The sequence below is a fragment of the Saccostrea echinata genome, unplaced genomic scaffold, assembly GCF_033153115.1.
Source record: "Saccostrea echinata isolate AGI-Se365-2 ecotype Australia unplaced genomic scaffold, CSIRO_AGI_Sech_v1 ptg000007l, whole genome shotgun sequence".
Classification (NCBI taxonomy): Eukaryota; Metazoa; Mollusca; class Bivalvia; order Ostreida; family Ostreidae; genus Saccostrea; species Saccostrea echinata.
The window spans coordinates 217,213-239,603 of record NW_026889756.1 but is presented as its reverse complement, the minus strand read 5'-3'; the positions used below and the strand labels follow the sequence as shown (position 1 = coordinate 239,603).

The 22,391-nt window shown below is 32.9% G+C and overlaps 1 protein-coding gene across 1 annotated transcript; it reads right to left on the bottom strand.

The window, feature by feature from the left end:
- Nucleotides 1-17,913: 17,913 nt before the first annotated feature.
- On the bottom strand, nucleotides 17,914-18,867 carry LOC133180806 (uncharacterized). The gene is made up of 2 exons (XM_061315273.1): nucleotides 18,742-18,867; nucleotides 17,914-18,467 (listed from the first exon to the last, which is right to left on the bottom strand). Exons 1-2 carry the CDS (start codon nucleotides 18,784-18,786, stop codon nucleotides 18,063-18,065), a joined length of 450 nt encoding a protein of 149 aa, XP_061171257.1. The 5' UTR covers nucleotides 18,787-18,867; the 3' UTR covers nucleotides 17,914-18,062.
- Nucleotides 18,868-22,391: the final 3,524 nt, after the last annotated feature.

The following is a 22,391-nucleotide window of genomic DNA, read 5'->3' as shown; positions in this document are numbered from 1 at the left end:
TTTTTTTTTATTTTTTTTTTTATTTTTTTTTGTTTGTTTGTTTGTTTGTTTGTTTTTTTTTTTTTTTTTTTTTTTTTTTTTTTTTTTTTTGTTTTTTGTTTTTTGTTTTGTTTTTGTTTTTTTTTTTTTTTTTGGTTTTCAAGTTTTTTTTTCAGGTAAGTTGAATGTTTTTCTCTGGCTGCCCCCCCCCCCCTCCCCACTTTCAAAAACGATGCTATGTCCCTGCATTCTGATTCTATATACAAGTACTCTGAATTTAGTCTTTGGAGCAGCTCTTCCAACAATCTATTCTAATTCCGATGAACCCTAATTGTGCTCATTTATTAGCTGACCTGTTTTATATTTTCAATTTCCCTCATGAAGCAATATTCCTACATCACCTGCATATGGTGTTTACATCTCACAACTGATTCAATGCGTGAGAGTATGCTCTGAATACGATCCATTTTTAAACCAAGTCAATCTGATAAATACGTCTATGTTACAAGGATTTCAACAACACCGTCTAAAATCAGTTTTTCACAATTTTTACGGTCGTTATGATGACCTTGTTAGTAGATACAACCTTTCTTTGGGCCATATTTTGTTTGCCGTGTTTCATACCATCGGTTAGGTCCTTATTTTTTTTTTTTTACTAAATATGACTACGGAGTACTACCTTTACTGATCAATACAGAGGTTCACGGCAGGCGTGATCGGTCGACAGGGGATGTTTACTCTTCCTAGGCACATGATCCCACTCTAGGTTTTTTCCAGGGGTCCATGTTTTGCCCTGTTTGTGAGTTTTTTTGTGTACTTTCTGAGATTGATCACTGCTTATTATCTTCATCTTTTTACATTCAAACTTGTAACACGTGAGTGGCATAGGAACTGCTCAACATTATATTCTCTTTAGAGAAGTGGACAGGCTTTCGCCTACATCCACTTCTCTTCGCAAGCCTTCATGTTTTGATTCTGGAAAACGTGTAAATCTCGAACCGGTGACGGTCTACACTTCAACTGACATTTTGTTTAAAATACGTCTGAATGTACGTAATAGACGTGTTGTATTATCAATTTTAACATAAATACACACAATTGTCACAAGAAAACTGACCTTGAAGAATTGTTAATCCATTTTCACAAGTTCTCCATCCCGGATTTAAACTAATGTTTATCTACCACAGCTTATTAGAAAAAATTGAAAATTTTAAGTCGGATAATTTGGAAAAATTGGCGAAGACGTATTTTAATGTCCAAAAAAAGTTGTTGACAATTCACTTTTGATTTAGCATATTATTCAAAATTAATATTATTACCTGTACTTATTTTTACTATTTTAATACAATTTAAATGTAAATTTGAGCTTAAAAATACTTCATTACTTCCTCACTGAAAATATTAAAAAATATTTTCTTTTATTTTTAAACGATATTAACTCTACCTTTCCCGAGAGATGTAAAAAAAGATTTTAAAACAAAGATCAAAAGAATTAGAACGAAACTTGAGGAAATACTGCCTCGTAAGTTTAAACAGAGTAGACGATTTCTCTCGTTTCATTATTATTTTGTAAAAATAGTTTCCATTTTTATCCGAAATAGAGATTTTTGAATACTTCAAGAGTTACTTGCACATAATTTAAATCCGGGATGGAGAACTTGTGAAAATGGATTAACAATACTTAAAGGTCAGTTTTCTTGTGACAGTTGTGTGTATTTATGTTAAAATTGATAATACAACACGTCTATTACGTACATTCAGACGTATTTTAAACAAAATGTCAGTTGAAGTGTAGACCGTCACCGGTTCGAGATTTACACGTTTTCCAGAATCAAAACATGAAGGCTTGCGAAGAGAAGTGGATGTAGGCGAAAGCCTGTCCACTTCTCTAAAGAGAATACTCAACATTACTAAGTAAATTAGTAAGTTGTACATATGAATGTAGTTTGTTTGTTTGTTTGTTTTTTTAGGTATACGGAAAAAAATACGATTTTTTTAAGGATTTAAGGGGAAAAAAGGTTTCACAGTTAACTTCAATCTTAAGGACTAATTTTAAGTGCTGGTTCCAGAGCATAAAAATCACAATTTTCCAAACTTCAGTGAAAAATGCTATGCGACCTTAAACAAGATAATATATTGCTCCAAAGCAGGCGCGTAGCTGCCTATACGCAAATACGCAAGTGCGTACACATCATTTTCAGAAAAAAAAGATAAGAAAAAAGAGAGAATTATTCGGAGAAAAAAATCTCAGTACCATCCAACAAATATTCGTGTTTCAAATTATTCTGTGTCATGCTGTGTCGATTTAAATTTTAAATTATCATGGCTGTGTGATAAAATTTGAAATCTTTTATTTAATAACTGCCAAATCCAAATAAATCATTCATTATTTTGTCATTGTTCTATTATACATTGATATTTTTTTTAAAGATCTTTGAAAATTAAATTAAATTTCAGCCACATCGTTGAATGCTATGATCTACTAGTATGATTTATTCATAATCAAAATTTTGTATACGTGTTTTTAAACGTTAAGAATGATTATATGATACCAATTAATATATCGGTTAAATTTTTAGCCTCAATTATATGTGCAATAAGTTTCCATGGAATATTAATTTTCGTTAAAACAATAAATATTACTGTGTCTTTTATTTCCTAAACAAAAACTAAATGGCATAATTTTTATATTTCAAGAAAATGAATGAAATATTTGGTAAAACTCTGGAGCCTCTGGGCCCTCACCAGCAGGCACATAGTATCAGGGGAGCCTCCCCCTACTTATTCCCAAAACCTAACCCTTTACTATTGAAAATGTACATTGAAAGGGTGGACCCCCACTGTTTGTTGCACCATTGTTAAATCATGGTAATTTGGTAATGTATCAATAAAAGTTTGGTTTGTGAAAGATGGACATCCCCTTCCCCCCGCCCCCCTCAACAAACACACACACATACACACAAGAAATAGGACTTCGAATTTTGACAATCTTCCTTTTTCGTCCTTGCTTGACAAAATTTTTAAAGTTGTAATTTTTTCCTGGCTGGCAAAAACTATATTACGTGCCTGACCAGAGCCCTTAAACACTTGGGGGGGGGGGGGGGGCTCAAGACTCACCCACCCACCCAACCCCCTGCCGATCTCTGCGTACACATCATTTCTATTCTGGCTACGCGCCTGCAAAGCATCAAATCGGCCACAAAATTTCTATGCAGATCATGATTCGGGCCCTGCATCTATGACAGGTGATAATGCCAATGATTTATGCAAGTGCTGCTGCACGGTGCGATAACGGACATCAAAACAAACGTAACGTGTCCAAAATTTAAAAAAATAATTCAGAGACAGTGATTATCCGGAAACCCGTATCGAGTTGCTTTTATTCATTACACACTCCCATTCTAGAGAGCATTTCCTGAAAAATCTTCTGTTAAGTCACAAATAAAGAATTAGATTAAAACGAGGGGAAAATGAAACACATTTATACCAATAATTAAGACGTAATATAATACAATTTTTAGTTGTTTTCATTCATGAATTTTTTGCATGCTATCAACATGGAATTATATTCTATCGAAATAAAAGAAAACTCCTCATTTCCCCATGTGCACTTTCTAACACAACCACAAATAGATCGGCCGCTGCTTCGGCCGATAATAAATTTACATTTGGGTCAGTAGTTCATCAAGGATAATTATGACCAAGATTCATGATAGTGGACAGAAATTGATAGCACTAAGATTTCTGATCTGATCAACTCCATAAATCTAACATTTCTAACATTTGACCTTGATATTGATAAATGATACACAGATATATACTTCTGTTGATTTTCTAATTGTTCATTGCAAAGATTAAACCTAGTCTCTTTTCTTTAAAAGATAAATCTTACAATTTTGTCATTGCTTTACAATCAACTTGCATTTTTTTTTTTCATTTTTTTTTACCATCCAGTAACATTCACTTATAAGTATAATTAGAAATAGTGAAGAACAAATATTTCATTTTTCTTTTTTTAAAGAAATCATTTAAAATTTGTCAAATAAATAAGAAACAAACATTTATCTACACATTTATCATGCAGCTATAAAATAAATATTTTGTCTGGTATTAGTACTATTGTCAGAATTTAAAAAAAAAAATCACTTGGACTGAATATCAGGAAACAGTTTTACTGTCACAGTGCAGAGACAGAGCAATGAGAATTTTTTTTATGTCAGAAAACATTCTCCCATTGTCTACTTCCAACATCAAAATAACTAGCACATAGCGAAAAAAAAATTTCCCAGGTATCTAATTTTAAATTTAGAACTAAATATGTTGCTAACAATTTCTACTATGTGTCAATTTTTTAAAATCATAATCACTGTGACATGTTAATGACAATTTTCTCCATATGTCTATTTAAAATATGAGAATATTATGGGGGATGTTATATAGATAACAATATTCTCCATGCACATTTATCTATTTTTAACATCAATGACTCTGACACATGTTGATAACAATTTTCTGCAGTGTCTCCTGTTTTTACATTAGAATCACTGACATATGTTTGATGACAATTTTCTCTCATATGTCTATATTTAACACCAGGATCACTGAAACATGTTGATGACAATTTTTCCTCTGGTGTGTCCTTCCTCTAATTTTTCATAAACTCTGTCCGCCTCCTTAAATGGAAACATCTTGTCTATATTACTGGTTTGATCTGTAATAGAAAACCTTGGTTAGCTACATGTATTATATACTGTTAATTAAACTGTTATTCCCCGAGGGTCTCTATATTCCAGTAGCTAAGTACTTCAGTACTACCTTGAAAATACGGATATAATTTAATTGATGTGTTAAAATTTAGAAGTTTATTTCAAAATTAAGGATTATCTTCCTCGTGCATAGCTCTGATCCTTCGATGTACTTGGCTCCAGTCTTTGGCACTCCCCTTTTTTCAGCTCTTCAGTTTTTGTTTTTTTTTTATTTATTTAAAAATTTCGGAATTCCAATGTTTCTGTATGAGCATCACTGAAGAGACATAATTTGTCGAAATGCGCATCTGGTGCTTCCGTATATGGTATTGAATTATGTCCCCTGTTCGAGTTCTCTGCTTGTGGAATGTTAGTCCCCGAGGGTCTCTACAGCCCAGTAGCTAAGTACTTCAGTACTAGCTTGAAAATACGCATATATTTAATTGCTGTGGTAAAATTTAGAAATTTATTTTAAAATTAAGGACCATCACGGTTGCTCAGTCGGTAGAGCACTCGTTCCGTGATCGGAAGTTCGTGTGTTCGAATCACGGCCGCGACTGACCTAAGACGATAAAAAAAAAAAAAAAAGGTAGCAACTGTTACTTCGCCAAGCGCTCGGCAATTTGGAGTGAACGTTGCTGGTCCTTCGGATGAGACCTTAAAAACCGAGGCCCCGTGTTACGGTAGGCGTTGACACGATAAAGAATCCTCACTGCTCAATGGCTCTGAGTGCCGAGTAAAGGTCTAAATTTGAAAACCTGCACCAATATATGGTGACGTCTCTATATGAGTGAAAAATTCTCGAACAGGACATGAAACAACAAACAATCAATCAATCAAAATTAAGGATTATCTCCCTCATGCATAGCTCTGATTCTTCGACGTTATTTACTCCAGTCTTTGTCATCCCCTTTTTCAGCCCTTCAAAGTTTTTTTTTATTTATTTAAATATTTCGGATTTCAAACGTTTCGCATGAGGATCACTGAAAAGACATATTTGTCGAAATGCTCATCTGGTGCATCAAAATTGGTACGGTATATGGTATTACATACATGTATATATTTTATCACAGTGTTGCACATGTATATATACATGTATATAAACAACATTTTGTTGAATTTGCACAATGCTTAAAAATATATTATTTTTTATACTGTGCAATTGCAGATTTGAAAGTATATTCACTCTAAGTCATGTTCATCTGATAAAAAAAAAAATACATAATAACACACACCCAAAAAAAATACCAAACAATCACACAAAAAGAAGAAAATTCAAAGCACTTGTCAATCAAGCTTTTGCTGTTTCCTACGACATCCTATGTTTCAAAATATGAAATAAAATGGACTTTATTGCACTACATTTTCCAAGTACTCTTTGTTGATGTAGACAGCAATGTAACTGCATATAACCTCTTGTTCTTCCTTAACCCTCTACCTGCATGAATAAGTTCACCCTGTAAAACCCCCCTCTATTCGCCATCTGTTTGACAGTCAGTGTTAATTGTGACCCCTAACATTCCCAAGTCGTACTGATCACTCAAGTACTGACACTCTCGACCTTTACCGAATACTAAAGTTCACCAGTCATACCCCCCTCTTCACCATCTGTTTTCAACAGTCTCTGCTAACTATGACCCTAATTCTGAGTACTTATACGTTCACCCTATATAATACCTCATATCTCTCCACCATCTGTTTGACAGTCTCTAGGTGATTATTGCTGGGTTTGAACATGGACCACCTGTAACTTCTGCCATCTTTAAATCCCTGCAGAAATAATTTAAGAAGAAAATGAAATACAGCATCCCTTGAATTTTTTTTCTTTGCAAAAATTCAAAGCTCTGACATGAGATCAATGTGGATCTTACAGAAAGTTAAAGTAAATCTTATATCACCGATGCTGTGCAGCACAGACAGAAATTCTAAATTTCATCTGCCAATTCATGCATGCATGATATGCATTTGAATATTACAAAATATTAACAAAAGCAAAGGCTATATAAATGTAATTTTTAATATGAAAGACATAGAAAAGGGCATTTCATGGACGACAATAGAAAGGCTGTATGACAAGGATTGACTTGTAAAACGATTAGCACCAGACCTCAGAAGTCCTGGCAAGATCCCATACTCATCAGTATTCTGCAGAAATGAAGTTTTTTTTTATTGTTACAAACCCAGAATTATTCCACTTCTTCAGTGGGTTAAAGGAAAAGTCTATCCCTACATGGATGCCTAAGATGAGATCGTTCCTGTAAAATCAGGTAAGACATGGCCAGGTGGGTCATCCAAAGGTCAAAAGCCAACATGGAATTTTTTTCCATGCAGTGCAAACACACAGAGAGAATTCTCTTTGGGGGGGGGGGGCGCAAAATTTCAATGAAAATCAATATTATCTGAGGTTTGAATTACGTTATATTCTTATAATAGAAAAAAATATTGTACAAATATTGTACAAATATTAAATGATTGAAAATAAGATTAAAAGTGGGCCAACTAGCTGCCTGCTTTTACAGTTCTTGTATCAAAATTCATAGAAGATAAATTTAACTTTGGCTTTTAATTGTATAAGATGGGGAAGCAAACGTGATTCCTACGTATACCCTTTCATGCTCATCAGTTCCTGTTGAACATTCTGTGTTTGTAATCGATCACATGATCAACTCCAGAGGAGGTTACCGAGGGAACAGCATCAGTGGAGCAGGTTGTCGTGACGATGGCTCCCCAAGCCTTCATCAGCTGTATGAGGGAAGCATAGAAGTCAATGACATTGGACTGATGGGTTACTTTCAACAGAAAATCTCTACCCCAAGTGCAAAATTAAGACGAATTGCCAATTTGAAGATCTTTTATCTAAATTATCAAAAGCCTTTCATATTTTATGACGATAATTGGAAACAAAGAACAAAATCTTAAAAGTTTAAATACTACATTTAGAATTTTTGTATCAATTTGCCTGACAATGAAAACAGATATACTGCTAAATTTGCCTCATTTGAAGCAAATATGAAGCACATTTGCTTGTGAAATTAATTTGTTCATTGAAACTTCTAAGCATATTCATTTGTCCATTACGTAATATCAATTGTCAGAGAAACAATTTAAACATGCTCAGAATCTTTCACATACATGTATATTTGCATGATGTTTATGACAGGTGTTAATGTAGAGACTATTTTTCCAAAGTTTTCAAATGTCCAATGCATGCTATTCACTGAAAAGAAGTTGCAGCCCCATAAATTGATGACATAAAAAAGTCCTTATCCCCATGCATTTTACACCATTTCCATCCTTCGATGTTTTTTTTTTTTTTTTTTTTTTTTTTTTTGGTCTTCAGTCCTGTAGTTCCTGTAAAGCAACTTCTACTTGCGTGAGAGATATTTATTTATATGTTTCTGCAGTCTTGCAAAAATTTGTTGCAGAAGGATTTCAAACTGATGTGTTGCGAATAAAAGATATCGCGAATAGTATTTAGTTAAGTATTAGATGAATGGTCTCCAATGAAAACCATTGCAGCTTGAGTTCCTATTTTTTTTATTATTCCTACTGACTCTTCCAGGTATTTTTTTAACATTGAAATGACAATGTTTTAAGTATGGACCTTTTATATCCTAATACAATTATATATATAAATAAAATATCAGAATGTATTAACCCTAACAGGCCTTAAAACAGTCTGATACTAAGTAATGTTTTGAATAGAACTAAATTCGTCATATATCCATTGCGTAACAAAGCTTTAAATATTATACCTGTTATAAATACACGAAAACATTGCAAAAAGTGCGATAATACGAGCTGACAAGTAGCACTGAAAACATCGAAACGAAGGAAAACAAGGTAATTCAGAGAATTTGTGTCCCCCGCTTAGGGAAAAAAGAAGAGCATGTGCAATTCGGGGGGGGGGGGGTCGGACACCCCCCCCCAGTGGATTTGTAGAATTATTAAATGTATACATGCATTTTGAAGCAAATAAAAAATGCCAACATGGATATAAAGATTTGATTGCTTATTCATTAATATGCGTATAGAAGGTTCTTTTTATATATAATATTTATCACACTGTAATAATGATTTTATGAGTTTGTACAAGCCAGACTTTTTCATTTCACATGCTGAATACTATCATTTCTAGCAAATAAATAAATTTAAAAAAAATTCAAAAAAAGAAGGTTCGCCCGGGATTTGAACCCGGCACCTCTCACATGATAAGCGAGAGTCATACCCTAAACCACAAAGGTACTTGATTATACAACAAATTAAATGCAAACATTAGAATACATACAATGTTCATATATTCACGTTCGATATTGTAAAAATTTTACACAATACATGGTGTCTAATTTAGCCTTTACTAAACAGTTCTAATAGATGTAATAAGAATATAAAGTCCGCCGACAACCTGTTTTATACGTATTAACTCTCCACATGCCCCTTTGCTAAAAATAGTGCCAAGCGATAAATAATAATTAAAAAAAAACGGGGCGGGACACTTTGAGAGGGGCGAGAGAGGCCCTAGGGCGTTATGGTATAAAATTTCATTGCAAAAGCTCAAAAGCTTCTTGAGATATTGCCCGGAAACGAAAGTGTTACACACAGACGGAATGTATAAATTTACGACCTTGAACGTTGACATTTTGAGCTCAAAATCATTAGGGGTCTTTCTTAGGCCACAGGGAGTTGATATGTAAAATTTCGTTGCAAAAGCTCAAAGGATTCTCGAGATATCGCGCGGAAACGAAAATGTTAAAACAGAAAGAATTTATGAATTTATGACCTTGACCTATGACCTTTTGACCTCAAAACCAAAAGAGTTCGTCTTTAGGTCATAGGGAGTTGCTGTGCAAAATTTCATTGCGAAAGCTCAAAGGGTTCTCGATATATCGCGCGGAAACGAAAATGTTACAGACAGACAGAAATACGGACGGACAGACAGACCCAAATTAATATCTCCCACTTTCAGTGAAAGCGGGGGACAATGAGAAGAAGGTAAATCACGTGATACGCTAGCACAAAAAATCAGTACAGGTGTAAGGTTATGCGAGTTTTAAGCTTAGCAAGTCCACTACACACAGGTATATAATAATCGTCTAAGTATACAATGAGGGAGGGCATGTTTTTAAAGAAAAATTGATTGCATGGAGGTACGTTTTTCTCCTTTCACATATAGACAATTTTGATAAATCGACCAGCAGAAGGATAAAAATGTACCTGTGTATCTTAAGGGCTTTGAAAAGTGCGGCGGGCTAAATATCTATAAGTATCTATAGGTATTAGATGTAAACAATGTACCCCTTCCTCAAATAAAGATAATCTTTATTCCATGAGGGTACACAAATCATGGTTTAAGTACAATCATGAAAAAGTAAGTGTAAAATTCAGCTCTTTTCTTTTCAATCTACTGTGGTCGTTGCACATCATTCCAACAACAAAAAATGAATCAACATGTCACTTCTTACATGTTTACCTAAATTTTCAAAATTAAACCTGTGGTTCATACTTCTTTCCGAAATGTCTTCCCCTTTCTCCAATCGTCATATACATTTGACTATTTTGAACTTATTACAATGTATATTGATTTTATATATCAAATTACATTTTTTTGCAAATGTATGGAAAAAAATATATATAGCATGAAAGCAAAGATTAAATTTCTATTTAATGAGATGTATCAAATGTATGCACGTCAAAGCAAAATAGTCAACATATTGTATTGAAATAGTGCATTTCGTTTGAGTTACCGATACAGGATATTTTCGGGTAAGATACAGAAATGTTTGTTTTGTGTTTTATGTATTTTATCAATAGTTCTTCGTAAAGAATACGAAACGCTAAGTATCAAAAATCCTACATTAATCTAAGATGTTATAAATACTTTTAGAATATTCTATACATTTATTTCATTTCTATCAACATATATTTCTGCGCATTAACCTTATCTAAATAAAATGTTAAAATTATTTTTATTTAAATAAACACTTCAAAAATCTTTATATCTAAATGCCGTATGTTTTTCTTTGATTTTAAGTTTGCCGAACCGATTTTGCTGTTCTTAAGAAAATCAACAACTGAACGCATATTATTAAGTTAACTATTCGGAGGAACACCTGGGCTACGTTTTGAAGATGAAGTTCTGTGTGTTGTGTCTTTTACTGATGGTGCTCTGCAGTAATGGGGTACGTTAACGCGCTGTCTAAAGACTGGGCCTACTTTTACTTGAAAACTGCCTGCTCATTGATGGGAAGTTCCGGAGGACTGGAATCTCCAGCTAGTGGTAAAACATTTAATCCAGTTATTTGTCATCAATTTATTTCTTATTAGAATATATTATTTTTTGCTTTAATCTTCACAGTTCGACTAATAAATAAACGTATTTTAAATTTTAATCCGTGAAATTTGGAAGCTTGATAAAACTACTTTAAGGTAGATATCTAAAATATCTTTATGTGCATGTAATAATGAAGTATTCTGTATCACAGATTCCCGCGTGATAGCGTTCCGGCAAAAGCAAACAAACGCCTGGTCAATATCCCAAGACAACATGCAGTAAAGTTTGGATATACAATTATAAACAAAGGTAAGAAACAAATCATGTTCAATCAAATTTGATACGGATTAATTTTTTATCTTTTGCAATTTTTGAGACAGTGTTTGAATGAACACAAGTAGATAATGACAGAGTAAAATTCTTAAGGAGGTTGGATCCTGCTATCGAAATCTTAAGAATTTTTGACGAGTATATTTTTAGTATCTACATATATAGTTTAGTAAAAAGTAAGAACAAAAAAGGGGGTCTATGCATTTCTTTTGGCGCATGGTACATTTAATATGACCTTTTTGCACGTTAATTGTGTCTTAAACATAAATCACTTCTTCGACGTTTTTCCTCCAATATTATTTATCCAAATAAATCATGGGACCACATATTCTCTAATTCTATCTTGAAAAGACACATTAAAAATTGTGACAAAAAGTTTCAAATTACTTCGAATAATGAAATATATCGAGATAACGAACAGTATTCAAGCTCAGAAGTCCATTAAACATTACAATAATCAATTATTTGATCTTTCTGCATTCAAAAAAAATCATTTTTCTAGCATTAAAAATTAAACAAGGAAGAAAATTATTTCAAAATCTTAAACTTTTGCTGAATTTAAGCAGAATGATCAAAGTTATCTTATATATTCAGAAAAGAAAATCAAAAGTGGTGATGTCAATTCATAAAAGTTAATTTAATAAATATTTCAGGACCAGCATAAAACAAATAACTGTATTGCAGCCTGCATGGAAAAATAGGGATCCAAACTGATCAGTACTGTAAATGCTTTGAAAGAGAAAAATTGATCTTTTTCTTATTAAAAACCTTCCGCCACGTTATATGGTTCCTCACTTAATGTTTTTTGTATGGAATTTAATCATGGGTTTTTGATTGAATATAGTTTAATTCACATTGTAGAATCCAAACGTAAGAACTGAAATATGATGCAGAATTTTAGAAATAAAGTTCCAGACAGAAATCTGCTCAAAATTTAGGATCGAACCGCTTTAATTCAGATATTTTAATCTTTAAAATATTAGTAATATTAATTAATATTTATATACAAGGTGGTGGATATGATAGCAACACTGGAAAGTTCACTGCCCCAGTTGCGGGTGTTTATTTTTTTGACTGGACCATCGTGACAGATAATGGAGACGAATTTAACACGGAAATCGTAAAAAATGGCGCTGTGTTTGGAAGCAATCTTTATCGAGTAAGACTTGTTTCAACTAATGAAAAGCCTTGCACTGCAACAGCAAGAATCGAGATGAAGAGAGGATATAAAGTATGGATAACGGTGACGAATATTGGAAAAGACGCCCACATGACGATATCAACTTTTGGAGGTCACAAGTTGTAAAATAAATAGAAAATTATTAACCAGAATAAAGCATGTATCTCCCTTGTGATTTCTTCTTTTGAATTGTAAGCTAAAGGAGTTTGTTAAGAAATGCATTTTAGTCAAGGAATAGTCAAAGAATAGTTTATTACTCTTAACATTGAATAATGTATAATCTCATAATGACTAGCGTTTAGCAATCGTTGGCCTGTGGTGAAATTGGGCAAATGACCTTGATAACGGTAAATCAAAATAATGCAAGGTATACTTCAACTTTGCACTTTGTACTTTGGTTGACGTTGTGATGAATTTTTGTGTATTTTTTCATATTTTCTTATTTTATGCTTTGACTTACCCTGTTTTATTAGGGAAATGGGATTGTTTGAATGATAATATCTTGTTGAATCATGCAGATGGCTTTAAAAAGTCATGATAAAGAACTGCATTCCTCTTTTCCTATTTATCTTTTAAAACATATATTTGATTTCAAACCTTCATAAGAATACTCATACATAAATGCATTGCAGAGTGTAGTGAATGTTCTATACTAAACTTCTGTCTTTACTACTAGCAAAAATATTAATTGCTGTGAAGGAGGAAGGTTGGACTTATTGCGGTACAAATTGTTGAAGAAGTGATGCAAATTTAATGCTGATTCTCAAACTTCTGTATTTTTTTCTTTGCCAACTCGTGAATTTTAGATACATGTAAGAGAAGCCACATAGCTGACACTTCTGTTTCACATTTGTAAATTAATTGAATAAGATATGGTGATAACGAACAGTATTTAAGCTCATAGTCCATTTAAACAATACAAATCGGGAGTAGAGCAAACAAGGACCACAAAAAAATCAGAGGCAGGATCAGGTGCTATGGAGGAGTAAGTATCCCTCTGTCGACCGGTCACACCCGCCGTGTGTTCCTTGTCATGATCGGTAAATAGAAAATCCGTAGAAATGTCAGTGTGTAAATAATGGTCTAGCAATTAGTATGAAAAACGTCAGTCAACATGTGACCTAATGATAGGTTGTATTTGCTGACAAGGTAAAAGTATCAAACTTAAAACTTGCGAAATGATGACTTAAAACAAGACTGATGATATCCTTGTTTCATCAACATGTTGGTTTATAGTTTGCTTTGTTTTAAAGATTGATCGCACGTAGAGCATGCTCTTTTGTATCGAATCAACTGGGAGACATAAACTCCATATTCAGGTGATAAGGATATACTGCTACATAAGTATGGAAATTTGACGTTTATCATAAAGTTTTCTTGTTAGACTATCATTAGACATTAATGGAGGACTAAATATATTGATTCAACTTTTCCATCGCTAGTTTTTCTTACTTGTCAGAATGAGTCTGGGTACAACCAATTATTTTTATATCAATTCTGTATTTTGGAAATTGGAAATGCTTTTCCTTATGACCGTGTTAACGAGATAATAACTGTAATAGTTGGGAAACACTAAAGAATCTAACAAACACGTGTGCATCCTGATGCTGACATTTTTATTCTGTAATCATATTTTTCCGCATAGACAAAGCATGTGGGATAACCGCGGGAAATTATTGAGTACTTGGGTTGAACATTACACAATTAAGAAATAGTTCCACTAAAATAGTAACAATCATGTAAATGAATAATATGCAGTTATTACAATAACAGTCTCCTATAATCCATATAATGGCATTACTGCAAATAAAACATATCCTTTATAAATAAAACATTGATTAAATTCCTATGTTTCAATTACATTTATTGGATCTACTGGGATGATATGTTATTATTCAGATATATTTAAACAAATATTTTTCTTACAAAATCGATTATATTTTTAAATCATACATGGGTACCATGTAACCGTATCATGTCTATACACAAATATTTGAGGATATTTTTCTGCATATAAATGCAGGCTCTGTCAATTTATTTTTGGAATTAAAATTTTATAATAATATGTGAAAATCCCAGTAACGATTCTAAATATATAAAAAAAAATTTACTCATGAAAAAAGAATTTATGAAGTTTACTTTTTCAGATAATGAAAAAAACCAAAAGAACTACAAGTAGGTGCAGTCATTTTGAATTGAAACGAGAATAAAAATATAAAAATGTACCTGTTATTTGAGTACTTATAATGAAAAGTATCTGCTTGAGTAATTTTTTCTCTTACCAAGAATTTTTTATGCCCCCGAAAATCGAATTTCAAGATGTAGGGGCATATACGAGGGGGTATCAAAAAGTTCGTGGACTAGCGCCATAAAATTAAAACTGCTTTAGGTACATTAATGAATTTTAAAATATTTAGTTAGCATCATCTTTTCTATCTAAAGATTAAACCATAAATCATAAATTTTATTTTTTAATAAATTAGTAATGTTTTTGTAAGCAATGGTATGTCCAGGCGGCGCAACCTCGAATATGACGTTTTTTCGACCTCAGTGTTACTGAGAAAAACTATTTTGTTATGAACATTTGACATCCAAAAATCCCGTTAATTCAAGTGTGTGATGGGACACTATTGTTCCGTAAAATATGCATTTTTTTACCTCATTCTGTAAGTTCTATGAAATTTTATCGTAAATTTTGTTTCGAGTGTCCAAACAATTAAGGGCTTGAAAATGACGTCAAAAAGGGAGAGGGGTTTCTTTTTCCAACATTCTACAAAGTTTTGTCCCTAAAAAAACTGGTATAGGCCTATGAAATCTTTAAACTGGCTACAGAGAAATAAAATGCATCTAGAGTACATGTACTTGTTTTTTAATGCCAAAATGTATTCAGCGAGAAAAGGGATGCACAGTTAATGTCGATTTGTAGTCAATGTGTGAAAAGTCAATCACGTCAAAAAATGAAGTTGATCATGTGTGATAAATTATGAACTTCAAAAAGCAAAATATGCTGGCATAATCAAGCGAGGATCTCTCCTTATGTATAAATCCATTTGCAATATTATATGCTATGAAAGCAGCTGTTCATGACATTGTAAAGTCATATAAACAGGACGGGTTTAAGTCCTTACTCAACTCCAGGAATCTCATCAAGGTAAGTGTATGAGGTAGAAGAATCGGACATTGAATAACAACGACGTTGTCGGACGCCATGAAACTAAACGGAGACAGCGCCGGGTGATCATATAATGTCGTTTTCATTTTATAATAATTTGGCAAATAATGAAGGTATCAAGCTAAAATTTTCTAAATTTCTTTTTTTTTTGTTGTTTTATGTTCCTTATAAATTTTGAAAGCACAGACTACATAGTACTAATTTTGTCGACTCAGTCCACGAACTTTTTGATAACCCCTCGTAGTTTTTGCTCTGTCCGTCCGTCTCTCTGTTTGTCTGCAAAAACTTTAACCTTGCTCAGAACTTTTGATTGGTTGGAGCTATGGCTTTTATATTTCACACATTGTATTCTTTGTGAAAAGACATTTCTTTGGGTACCATCATATTTGACCTTTTGACCTTGACCTTGGCCTTGTAGTTTGATCCACTTTGGCAAAATTTTACGAGATTTTAACCTTGGCCATAACTTTTGAACAGCTTGGGCTTTCGTACTCCACATGTGTATTCCTTGTGACAAGACCTTCCTTTGGATACCAAGAACTTTGACCTTTTGACCTGGACCTTGGAATTTGACCAACCGTTAAAAAACTTGGCCCTATATTTTGGACAGTTTGTGCTAGGATTTTCATTCTTCACGTGTTGAAGCTTGGGTTTTCATACTTCACATGTGTATTCCTTGTGACAAGATCATCTTTGGATATCAAAATCTTTGACTCTTTGACCTTGACTCTGGAGCTTGACCTACTTTTGAAAAACTTTAACCTTGACCATAACTTTTAAACAGTTGGTATTATGGCTTATAGACTTCAAATTTGCATTTTTTGTGACAAGACCTTCATTTAGATACCAACAACTTAGAACCTTTGACCTTGAGTTTGGCCTACTTTTGAAAACTTTAAACTTGGCCATAACTTTTGAACACTTGGTGTTAGGGCTTTCGTACTTTACATGTATTTTCCTTGTGACAAGATCTTCCTTTGGATTTCAAAAAATTTGGTATTGACTTGGAGTTTGACCTACTTTTAAAAATATTTAACCTTGGCCATAACATTTAAACGTTTGGTTCTAGGGCTTTCACATTTCACGATCATGTGTATCACATCTGACAAGACCTTCCCTTGGGCACCATTTGACCTTGATCTTGCATATTTACTTACTTTTCAAAACTTTAACTTTTCAATGGTTTTGATAACTTTTCAACGGTTGGTGCTAGGGCTTTCATATTTCACAGGTATTTTCCTGGGAACAAGACCTTTCTTTGGGTATGAACATTTTTTTTTTATCTCTTGACCTGAAGTTTGACTTGCATTTGAGAAACTTTAAAGCTGAACACGACTCGTAAATAGGCATACGCCATTTTCGTATTACTATCTACGATATCAGCACCGGGGTATACTCTTCGCATTTGTTACACCTGACTGCTTTATTGTAACGGGTATCGGCGTGGAATGGCGACCCGTGTTCGTGCTGGTTATCTAGCATTAGTTTTGTTTATATTTTATTGCAGTAACGTGTATTTTTGTTTGTTTGTATATCGCACTGACCTGTGCAACTGTTGTAAGTTTTTTTTTTTGGTATCTTACTCTCCTGTATAAGAAGAAGTACTCAGTCATTTTTTGTCGCTACCGATTGCAATTTAAGCATACGTCCGTCTAACTGGTGAAGATTGATTACACTGAACAGTGACTAAGTGAACGGCTTTATTTAAGGGCCCTGGGATATAGCGAGAGACTATTCGAATATGGCGGACACATTCCTTTTACGAATCGTATTCAGCTTTAACCTTCGACATAAGCTGCCTTACGGGAGCATCAGTGTTTCACAAACACATATTGTTTAGTCTTAAGTGCAAATTTGTTATCTTGTGCAAATATTTTTCCCAATAAGTTGTTTTATACATGTATGTCTTCTACCCCGATTTGTGAAATACCTTTATCTCAAAGCAGAATTTTTTTTTAAACTTGCAGATTACATACGAAAGAATACACGTTTTGCATTACAATTTTCATTATAAATTTTATTAGTGAACATCAATGTTTATAGAAAAATACAATAAATAATCTAATGCAAATGAGACAAGTTGATAAAGAAAATTATATATGAACACTGTAATATAAGGTATTGCTAAAAAGTGTAGAATTTTTAAGGTTCATGGATTCGTGTTCCAAAGCAAATGCTGAACATATAACATATCAAAAACGTCAGCAAGACTTTAAAACATTACAAAAATCTGTCTTATAATATCTAAATAATATGAAAAACCAAAAAAGGAAAAAGAAACTAACAGACATACTGTTTTTCAATACAACGACGTATTTAATTGTTTTTAAACAAAAATAAATTTTTAAGTCGATCACACACTCTGTCTCATTCAAATACAAAACCTCAAACGTCTGAGATACCAGTTGTATTCATGGGAGTCATTTCAAATTCCCTTTGTGGGACAGGTGTCTCCTTGCAGCAAAGATTTTGTAACGAAGAATACGTCGGTAAAATCGACATTTTCTTCTTTATTCTTATGATTACCACAGTAGCTAGAAAAATAACTAGTACGCTGAAAACCACAAAGATAATAATGACTCCGTCATCTGTACCGTTTTTCTCCTTTTTTCCTTGGAAAAGGTTTGAAGTATTCTTTAACGTGTCACTGTGTGTGGAATTTAAACCACTGTTTATAAGTGTGACTTCACTACTGTTAATGGGCGTTGAAAAATCTGTCCGAGGCACCTCGCTTATTAGAGTGGTGTCGTTCCTCACAATTTTGATTTCCCAAGCATCTACACCATATTCCTGTATATGAAAATGTATATTTAAAAAAAAGGAAACAGCATTTTTATCATTATTTATTTCACATTAATATTTATTTATGATTCGCAATTAATATTTATCGGTCCGATTTCCAACTTAAAAGTAGAATTGAAGTGGGGATAAAATGCAGAAATTTGATTTATTCACACGTAAACTGGAGAAGAAAGAATTGCTTCAAATTAGTTATGATTAATCTTATTAGTACTTGCATTTTTTTACTAATAAAAATTTTATTTTAAAAAATTAATTAACTCACCTGTATTCCAAAGATTAGCAAAATCATCAGACAACAGTGTACCATTTTATGTATTATTTTCAAGGTTTAACAAGATAGATCAAATTAGGATCGTCACATATTTTAGAACTACACTGTACATGCCTATATATATATATATATCCTCGGCAGTATTCTAAATTGTCTGGTACTGTAGCCCACAAAGTTGATTGCACTCCATTAAAGTGGTCAACCTTATTCTTACATTTTGCTAATTTATAGAATGTTCAATATTTATTTATTTTTACGATCATTAATAATTGTATTAAAAATTTTCAGCAATTGAAGAAATTTTTCAGCAATTCAAGAAATTTTTCGGCAGTTAACAGCTTTCGTTTTACAATGTGCCTAATGTAGTGTATACCGGTATTTTTAGAATTTAGGATTGTACTTTTAAACAATTTACTACGCAATATACTATAAAAAGGAGGTGAAGGCCGATTTCTTTTATAAATGTTAGAAAATACCCACTGCATGGTATGCAACAAATTATCAATCTTAAATAATGATATTTCAAAATCACTTTTTTTGGTAATCTGCATATGCATGATAATCATAGTTGTGTATCTTCCTCAAATTTTAACTTATCAGACTGTAGTAAATCCCTAATTAAAAGATCGGTTCACATGCGCCTATTACTGATGGATGTAATACTATATATAGTGTGGAGAAGTAATTTTAACGATGCGTTCACATGCGCTAGTAAACTGTGTGAAAATCAGATTAAATTTGAAAATCCCCAACCAATATGTACTTAGGGGGGGATTTTCTAATTGTCACTCAACTCTTATAATTTTTTCTTATGCATTATAGTATTCCCGTTTCTCCTCGCAATTCCTTACACTTAAATGCTACTTAAAATGAATTTTGAACTATTCATAAAAGTGAATAGGATATAGCAGTATACATAGCCTATTTTAGCCTTCCCCCTATTTTGTACTTATTGATACAGCAGAAGGGTTCCGCCCTTTTGAATATTAAAAAATGTAAAGTTTAACAATGTAAGCAATAATTAATCAGTATAAACGATATCATTATCTGCTTATATGTCTGTAAATTTTGCTATGCGTACACAAGTGCCTGAAAATAAACCAGGAGTAAATTAACTCATATATAAAAGTTAATTTTCATTTACTCATGTTAATTTTGCACTAGGAGACTCTGTATAAATATTCAAGAATCCAAAATATTGCTTACATTCCGTTCACATCCCCATAAGAAATACACCCTACTTCATCGTCCCAAGCCATGCTCCGCGCAGTCCGCATATAGCTGTCTCCAGAATGAGAGAGCGTCGTACTTTTTGGCCGTGGTTTGCGACGATGACCCGACTTCAGAATGTGCGTTTATATGTAAAATTTGCAACCGCGTGTATAATTGTTAATGGGACCTTTGACAACAAATTTCACTATTATATGTTATTTTATGAAAGACACCGTTATCCATTAATGTCTGCTAGTTTCTGAAAAGTGAATTTTATTGATTTGCATATATGAAATAGAGATAACGAACAGTTTCAAGCTTAAAGTCCATTAAAACAATAGAAATCGGGAGCAGAGCGAACACGGGCCTCCAAAAACATCAGAGAATTAAGGGATCAGGTGCCATGGAGGAGTAAGCATCCCCTGCCGACCTATCACAAATCAGTAAATAATTGCTTAACGATTAGTATGAAAAACGTTAGTCACCATTTGACTTAACGATAGGTTGTATTTGCTGATAAGGTCATTGTATCGACCATAAAACTTGCGAAATATTGACTTCAAACTATATATATATATATATATATATATATATACAATGTATGTATATATATATATATATATATATATATATATATATATATATATATATATATATATATATATATATATATATATATATATATATATATATATATATATATTAAATATATATAATTATGTACTGGTATATATTTAAAAAAAAAATTATCAATTTAGACTCATCAAAATTAATACCATATAATATTTACATTACTTATCCTTGGTAAAGGCTTATGACTGGACTCTTGGTTTAGCAAAGTTTTAAATTCAATCTTGTAGCACCTGAGTGCCAAAGGAACAGCTCATGATTACCATTAGTAAGTTGTATATTTGACTGTAGTTTGTTTGCTAGGTGTATGGAAGAAATAGGATTTTAAACGTTTCCTTTTTTAAAAATACAGGGTTCACTTCAATCTTAAGGTCTTATTTCATGTGGTGGCCTCAGACCAGTAAATTCACAATTTTGCTCCCTTCATCTAAAATTGCTATATACCTTAATGCAACTAGTTTTAAACTGCATCAGTACTTCTGTGAAGATAATTATGTCCAAGACTCATGATAGTGGACAGAAACTGAAAGCACTAAGATATCTGATCTGATCAACTCTTTATATCATATTCTAACATTTGACCTTGATATTGGTAAATGATACACAGATATATACTTCTGTTGATTTTCTAACTGTTCATTGCAAAGATTAAAACTAGTCTATTAAACAAGAGATGTTTGTGAAACACTTATGCCCCCCTCCCCCACACTAGTTGGAATTTTTCGAAGTCCAAGGGCCATAACTCTGTCAAAACTTGCTCAACTGTACCCAAAACAGAACTTGCCCTAGATATTCTTATGATAAATCTGTGTACCAAATTTCATTTCAGTATGTGCCACCTCTGCGAAGAAAATGAATGCAAACTGCAAATAATTGGAATTTTTCTAAGTCCAAGGGGCATAACTCTGCCAAAAATTGCTCAATCGTACCCAAAACAGAACTTGACCTAGATATTCTTATGATAAATCTGTATACCAAATTTCATTTCAATATGTGCAACTTCTGTGAAGAAAATGAACAGAAACTGTTGATGGACTGACAGACAGACACACAGACCGACCGACAGACAGCAGCAAAGCAATATGCCCTCCCTACTTCGAAGGAGGGCATAATTAACCTTAGTTTTATAATTGCTTTACAACCCACTGACAAGTTTTTAATAGTTTTACAATCCAGTAATACTTATGAATTTTACAAGTTTTTCTTTAATAATACATGTATGCAAAATATGGGTATCTCTGATAAGAGTCCTAGATAAAATAGATATTTGAGGTTCTAGTTTTGACATTGCTGTCTGAATCTCTGTTAACGCCCAATCATTAAATCTGACATTGACCCAAACTGTCTAATGCAGCAGAATGATTGATTGTCTGTTTAACGTCCCTCTTGAGAATTTTTCACTCATATGGAGACAGCACCACTTGCCAGTGGAGGGCTACAAATTTTTACCTACACTCGGCACTTACAGCCATTGAGCAGTGAGGGATCTTTTTCAAGCCAGCACCTACTGCGACAAGGTACCTTGGTTTACATGGTCTCATCCGAAGGACTAGTCTCCACGTCCCACAGTGGGATTCGAACCTGCTACGTAAGGATCAACTCCTCACTCTGCGACTCTAGAGCATACACTCTAACCACTGCGCCATGCCGGCAACTCATGCAGCAGAGGACATGCAGTCTATTAATTATCAAAGAGGAAGTAAAATATGCATCATAGAAATAATGTAAAATAAATATTTCAAATTTTTAAAATTATTTAATATTTATCAATTGAAATAAATTCTCTACATAATTATATA

Bases quoted from the DNA above. Each gene is read 5' to 3' on its own strand.
- LOC133180806 (XM_061315273.1), bottom strand. From the start codon at position 18,786: ATGGTACACTGTTGTCTGATGATTTTGCTAATCTTTGGAATACAG. The intron at 18,468-18,741 runs GTGAGTTAATTA...TTTCATATACAG, and splicing joins TGCTAATCTTTGGAATACAG to GAATATGGTGTAGATGCTTG.